Source organism: Synchiropus splendidus, chromosome 4 (assembly GCF_027744825.2).
Source record: "Synchiropus splendidus isolate RoL2022-P1 chromosome 4, RoL_Sspl_1.0, whole genome shotgun sequence".
In the NCBI taxonomy this organism is placed as follows: Eukaryota; Metazoa; Chordata; class Actinopteri; order Syngnathiformes; family Callionymidae; genus Synchiropus; species Synchiropus splendidus.
This window is the reverse complement of record NC_071337.1, coordinates 10,302,146-10,309,211: the sequence shown is the minus strand read 5'-3', so window position 1 is coordinate 10,309,211 and position 7,066 is coordinate 10,302,146. Positions and strand designations below refer to the sequence as shown.

Below are 7,066 nucleotides of genomic sequence, written 5' to 3'. Positions count from 1 at the left end.
CCTCTCTGTGGGCAGTGGGTTCTGTCCTAGAACATGAATAGCAATTGGCAACAAAGAGTGGTGAGATTTTGAAGTTCAAACTACAGAAACAGGCTTATGGCCCTTTAGTTAATAAGACTCAATCACTGTGTTCATTAAAACACAACATATTTCACCCAGATTTTTTAAACTGAACCCAACTCTTATCCTGATTCACTTTCTCAAACCGTTCTGATGAAGAAAACTATCAGTCTTGGCTCAACTTGTCCCATTTTCCCTCACCGCGGTATTCATTCTTAATAAAAGGAGGATAGCACAGTGCTATAAATTTACTCATCGAATATGCACGTTGTCATGTTGTCACCCCTTTATTCTGAAAAACGCTTGTTTATTATCATTAAAACTCCAATGAAAATTCATATGTAAAGCCACGAAAGTAGATGAAAGAAACATTGAAACATGAAAGACATTTTTCCTCCAAATTATTTACTAAGATTTACATTTTAGACACAAATACAGAAAAAAGGTTCACTTTGGAAAAAAGTACACACAGGATGTGTGATGTCCACTAGATTTCCAATATGAATGTCCATATCAAACAGTGACAGGCCTGTCAGTCACTATGACGTCTCCATCTTGTAACCATGTTTTTCCAGCTCGGTTCTGCAGGGTGGGCGAGAAAGAGGCAACAAAAAAAGTCAGTGCACATGATGCATGCAGGTGTCAGAGTTGTTTTTGATTGTCTGAGACATTTAAAACGGGAGCAGGTTATTTCTAAAGACGAAAAGCTTCAAATAATAAATCGTAACAATAAATTATTAAAAGCAATGCTACAACCTTAGAAACAATAAGAGTCACAACATTTGAGGTCCTTGCGATGGAGCTTTTCAGAAAGGTGTTTATTACAGACCAAAGAAGACTCCTCTGGTTCTCATACATCAGCTGGAACAGGAGCTGAAATTTTTTTTTACTCAAACATGAGCTTAATGTGTCCAAAAAATTAGCATTCGCACTGATACTGGCCTACTCCGCCGTACTCATACTCAATACATCAAATACATGTTCATGTCAGCACTCCATGGCAACAACAGTGTTCCCTCGCTTCATTCCGCGTATTCAGTGCATCACAGGTTTTTACAGGGCTGTCAACTCTCACAGACACAGACTGAGCCCCCTCAGTTCGAATCAGCAGCATGTCGCTCGTGCTTTTGTGTACACAGCTTAGGGGACGCAAGAATTACCAACCGTTCAGCACCGACATGGTTATCTATACAACGCCGGCATCATTTTCAGTGACAGAACCTCACCAGAGTAGATGCCCATGAAGTGTTCATAGTCACAACTGCAGTGATAGGTGCTCATTGGAGAAGTTCTGTAATCCGGAGAGGGCAGAAAACCCACTCAAGTTCTCTAATGATATAGATGAAATGACTAAAAAAAAACCTTGGAAAGCAAGATCAGAAAAGATTGTTTTCATGATCATGGTTTTAAACATGTTTAATTCAAGAAAAGTCATGACATTAGTAGTTACACAGAGTGATTTTATTTGATGATCTGCACTATCCCGCGATAACCTGAGGTTACAGTACGGAGCTGCTACTTCCTTCCATTATGGTGCTGGAATATTACCCCCCGTGATAAACGAAGGGTAAGTAAGCCAGTAGGTGGTACCAGGACCTTAGATATTATTTATCAGCATATGCATGGATTGCACAGGCCAAACTTGAAATGTTGAAAGTGAAATCTGTGGCAGTCATGTCATGTTTGTTCAAGCATATGTGCCGGGAGAAAAAACTTCATTTAACATGGTTTTATCAGTTACTTGCACTGATACTCAGCATTGGCAAGTACTCAAATGTGAGTACTCGTATTAAGACAAAAAATAATTAAAAAAGGGACATTCCCACAATATTGCTCGAGACAATTTTCAGGAATTGAACAGTAGTTACATATTTGTAACTTTATTGCTTTTACATATACTATGATTAAATATCAATGATGTTAAAACACTGACAACTGACATTGTAAAGTGCCTGCCACGATTTCATAATTAACACCGTAATGACTATCACGTTGCCCCTGAAAGGACTTGACATTCACGTTTTTAACAACTTCCAGAAGGGTTTTCCTTTCCAGAAAACATCTGAAATTAGAGAACAAGGCTTTGTGCACATAACAATGGCAGTGAAATTTGAATTTCTCTCAGTGTTAGCAGCTTCATCAACCACTCAGACTAAAAACACCTGGACAATGCAATAGGCAGAAAACCGACACTGAAAACATTAAACATTAACTTCTCATGGACAAATTGACAAAAGTACATCCACAGCCCCCTTTTTACAATAATTATACAACTCCAAGTGAGGTAGTCAATAGGTAAATTGAATACCAAACAGAACAGAAACTGTCCTCATTGACCAGTTTGCTTCATTGGACCAAAGAACGCTACACTAAAAAAAGGCATACAGTAAACGCCACAAGAAATGCAAAGCTTTTTTTTTTTTTTTTTTAGCGGGGAACGATGAAGTTTGATGGGACAGTACACAGCTACAAGTACAAAACTTTCACATTCCATATTGATTTATTGCAGGGAAAGGCCTGTCCCTCAGACACACCATTTGATATATATAGTCTATATCTGAGTATTCCAGTGTTTTGACACTGCTAAGCATTTAAGTACATAAACAATGGCATGACGGGTCAACCTACAATTCCAGCAGTTAAGAAAACTAGTCTTGCTAAAAGTGTCATTCAACTTACCTGAGCTGATTTGAGAAGTCATCCTCGACGTTGTCGTCGTCCCAGTTGTCCTCCCAAACATGGGCATCCTCGTCTTCATCCAGGCCCGTCCAGTCTGAGAATTACAGTGCAACAATGATGTTCATCTTCACCTTTGTAATCTTCGCCTATCGTTTCTATTCTGAACGATGGATTCACATTGAGGAAAGTGTCAGACTCTCTTCGCCTCTGGTGCTCAACAATGACCAGAGACGACATCCACGCGTCCACGGCAAATCACTGAACACCACGGTTTTCAGAGGGAGCAACAGACGAATGTTTCAATATTCGATATTCGAACACGCCTATTCATATTTTATCTGGACCGGCGGTATGTCGGGTTAAAACGCGAAACGGTGCGCAGTAGCAAATTAGCCGGCTAATGCTAGCAATAGTAGCTGAGTCACAGCTACCCTAAAGTAAGCACTCAAGAGTTTTAAAAGGCAAAAGACACGGGGGAAAATAGTACGTATAACACCTACCTTCAGCTGGGAACTCCTCAAACTCGTCGTCCTCCTCCAGGAGACCCAAGTCTACCGTATTCTTTTTCTCTGACATGTTTGCTTGGTTGTAGCCGTGTGGCTGTTGATGCTGCTGCCGCCTCGGCCAGACAGGAAATGACGAATGAGTGTCCTGCGCAAGCGCACTAAAGCGCCGCACTCGTTTCGTGTGACTATTTCCAACACTATAAATCACAGTGTCCGTTTTTCACTGACGCAACACACGAATATTGCTCCAGCACCGTCAATAGATGTAAAAAGAGCTAAGGTTAAACCTGCTCAAATACTTATCCAGACTTCATTAAATACATTGTCTGTAGAAACAAGACCTCAGTAATTAAGAGAAATATTAAGTAAGTATTACTCCAAAATTATGGATGATTTGCAATAAAACAATCTGTTGTCTGGAGTGTTTTGTGGCAACAACTTTAAAATCCAAATCCACCTAGGCAAAAATCATGTTCTCAATTCCTGCCAGCTAAAAAATTGTGCATTTTCCATTGTATTTTATGGTTTTTAATACAGCAAGTAATAAAAATGAAAAATAAAACTCTCATACAACAAAAGCACAAAATACGTAATTTTATACAATTTATTATTGTATGTATTAATTCGTCTGTCTGAATTCACACTTTCTAGTGCAATATAGCTATCACGACTGTGGTAAGACATGACATGTTTCTGTCTTCTAATGCCACAAATATTTTCACTTAAAGAAATAGTCTATCTGTCTCATACACCTTTGTTGCTGGTTGGTGTCTACTAATCAAATAAGACTTACTTCTTTGTGTTTTAAGTTGTTTCAACAAAGTAAGCATTGAAGAGTCACGCGTTAATGAAGAGCCATGATAAATTATATTTAGAATTAGTCATAAGTAATAGGCAACACAGAAGGTTCAGGGTTTGAATTCAGCTCTGGTTGGAGTTTGCATGTTCTCGATGTGGGTTTTCTCCGGGTACTCTGGTTTCCTCCCACAGTCCTACAATCACTAGGTCAATGGGACACTCTAAACTTGCCCCTAGGTGTGTGTGTGTGAATGGTGTGTGTGCCCTGCGATGGACCGGCGACCTGTCCACGGTGGATTCCTGCCTCTCGCCCAGTGACCGCTCGGATCGGCTCCAGCTCTCCCGGCGACCCTCACCAGGACTAAGCGCTGGTTATCTGCCGATGTAATAGTTAACAAGACAGGAACGTTTTTTGGTCACTGAAACAGAAGAAGGTTTATACTTTCATTTCCATCTCTTCACCTCATAGATAAAGTCAAAGGCTGCATGTGGTCCCAAAGTCACACTTTGCCCAGGTATGATGTAAAGTAACTTCATTTATTCAATAGGTTTAGGTCCATATTTGGTTCATTAAAATAACGTGTGACCTACTCTGTGGTTCAAACTTTGCCCTCTTGAGTGATTGAGTTTGACCCCCGGGTCTATCACACAATAACACACAAATACATTTTTTTATTTACTGAATCGCTGTACCTGCAAGCTGCACACTCTGTTAAGCTCCAATTGGGAAACAACGTAAGCACGTCACTCAACAGTCAAAAATAAAAAGCAGCTCATTTCATCTGTAAAGTTGTGTATTGTTAGTCATGTGGCTGGTTTGAATGTGGCAGTTATGGCTTTGAATGTATTATAGATAAGTGTGTACACACTGACCACAAAACCACTTCACCGCAATGAAATAAACTGAGCAGCTGTCATCATGCGACAGACGAAACAAACCTCAAGTAAGACGTATTCCATTTTCCAATTATTCCGTAATCATCTTAAGTCTTTACACATGACAATGCCACAACATGGAGGAAAAAAAAAGTGAACATGGAAATGCAATTAGATACAAATGTCTTTCTTTCAACCTCATGCAGCTTCATGTCAACTGCACTTGAGATTTCCAAAGGTCATTTTTAAATAAAGCCTTGACGGGTTTGTTCACATAAAGGATGTTTAAATATCCTCACATGCTTCAGGATTGTTGGTAAAGGTGGGAGACAACCCTGAAACAGTGAAGGTTTCTGAACGCAGAGACTGAATGTTGGTGTTGATTTACTTGTTTTTTTTATTGTCTGATGAATTTCAAAGCAGAGACCTTCAAAAAAAAAAGGGCTTCCCATTCCGAGATATTTTGACAGCAAAGAGCTCCCTTGTTTTGTTTTCAAGCTTGGAAAATCCCTTTCCATGTCAAACAGAATTCTGTGTGATCGGTTTGATAATGCTTCAGAGTAAACCAAACCTGCTGCACAGAAGAGAGATTTTTAAGTCACCGTCTCTGGGGACGCTGATTTATGAAGGACAGATTGTCTATGAATGGGCCGCTCTCCCCGGGGTGATGCTGATCCTGGTGCCAGTGTCAGTCTCAGGTGCATTGAAGCCCTGGGAAGTGGCTGCAGCGTCCACCCGGCATACCTGAGACTGCAGTTACACCGCGGCTGGCGCCTGGATTCTTTCTGCTGGGGAAAAATAGAAGGTTGACAAAAGGGAGATACAACATGGCAGCACAGACAGACTCCAGCGTGACTTGTGTCTGAGTGGCAGCATCACATTTCTGTTCTTTCACAAAGCCTCCTGGGAAAGGACGAGTTGGCAGCACTATAGATGCATTAAAACGGGACACAGAGGTGGACGTCACACACACATACACGCACAATGTTCTCGCGTGGCTTGTGGCATAGTCTTCAAAGAGCTGGATTGTGAGATATACACACACATATATGTATATATTGGGGGTAGGGATTCAATAAAAAAAAAAATAATAATAATTAATCTCAATTATTCACAGTTGAATGGTATAAGAATATTTGCCACAAGACGCCACATTTTTCAATTTGAATGAATTTGGTATGTTACTGAATCAATGATGGACCCATACATACATTCAAACAACAAAACATTGTTTATTTTGCATCAATTTGACAATAGCACAATAAACCACGATGGTGTCTATATTCAAGTTTTCATATCTCCTTATTTAAACTAAAGCTCTTTTCATGTCTTGAAAATATTTGTATAAGAATTTCAATTTTATGTGAATTTCAAGTCCATTCAGAGTAGTGGAAACCCTGGCCGTTGTGTAGTGAAAAACATCCCTAAACAAAAGCAAACAGATGCTTTTGTTTGCTTTTGTTCAGGGATTCCTCCATGTTTGTTGTTGTTGTATCATCCTAGCTGCCACGTGTCTTGTGCATCAGGGTGATATATTTATTTATATAGAACAACATTTGTTAAACAACCTATACAACATCAAGAGCACCATACGTTTTAGATCAGCACACATATAAAATATATAATATAAAATGCTTCCAAGAATGTGGTTTGTCTTCAGTTCCGCATGGGCCAGAACAGTGACCTGGTCTACATGTTCCCGTCAATGAAAAGGTGCTAGCGTGTGCAGACTCCTGCTCCTCACACTGGAACAGTCGCTGGTTTCCAGCCTCTAAAGTGTCTTCCTCAGCCTCTCAAATTTAGTTAAAATGGTAGGATGATCTGGAGGGGGTGGGTCTAAAGTTTGTGATAACAGAGTAGGCCAAGGAATTAGAGCTTAAGAGCTGTGGAGCGCTAACTGAGGAACCTGCTGACATCAAAATCACATGGCTGAGCTAGTTTGAGAAGAAAACAATGAAGAACACAAGGCGATTTTATTCCTAAATGTGAAATAATATGTATTGCCAGGTCACTTTTTGCAGCCTTTACCTTTCAGGTGTCTGCAGTCAAGGCAACAAGACAGTTGTTGCTCAGAGCCACTTCTGTGGTCTGGTCAGAGAAGGATGGAGAAAGACTGACATGGCATCAGGAGGCTCCTCGTCTTGGCC

At 40.2% G+C, this 7,066-nt stretch overlaps 1 protein-coding gene across 1 annotated transcript; it reads right to left on the bottom strand.

Moving 5' to 3' along the window:
• Nucleotides 1-444: 444 nt before the first annotated feature.
• Nucleotides 445-3,381, bottom strand: sem1 (SEM1 26S proteasome subunit). The gene is made up of 3 exons (XM_053862622.1): nucleotides 3,240-3,381; nucleotides 2,740-2,833; nucleotides 445-642 (listed from the first exon to the last, which is right to left on the bottom strand). Exons 1-3 carry the CDS (start codon nucleotides 3,313-3,315, stop codon nucleotides 600-602), a joined length of 213 nt encoding a protein of 70 aa, XP_053718597.1. The 5' UTR covers nucleotides 3,316-3,381; the 3' UTR covers nucleotides 445-599.
• Between the last annotated feature and the right edge of the window lie 3,685 nt (nucleotides 3,382-7,066).

Coding starts and splice junctions, on each gene's coding strand:
- sem1 (XM_053862622.1), bottom strand. CDS start 3,315: ATGTCAGAGAAAAAGAATACGGTAGACTTGGGTCTCCTGGAGGAGGAC. Junction 2,834..3,239: donor TGAGGAGTTCCCAGCTGAAG/GTAGGTGTTATA, acceptor TGTAATTCTCAG/ACTGGACGGGCCTGGATGAA. Junction 643..2,739: donor GACTTCTCAAATCAGCTCAG/GTAAGTTGAATG, acceptor CCCACCCTGCAG/AACCGAGCTGGAAAAACATG.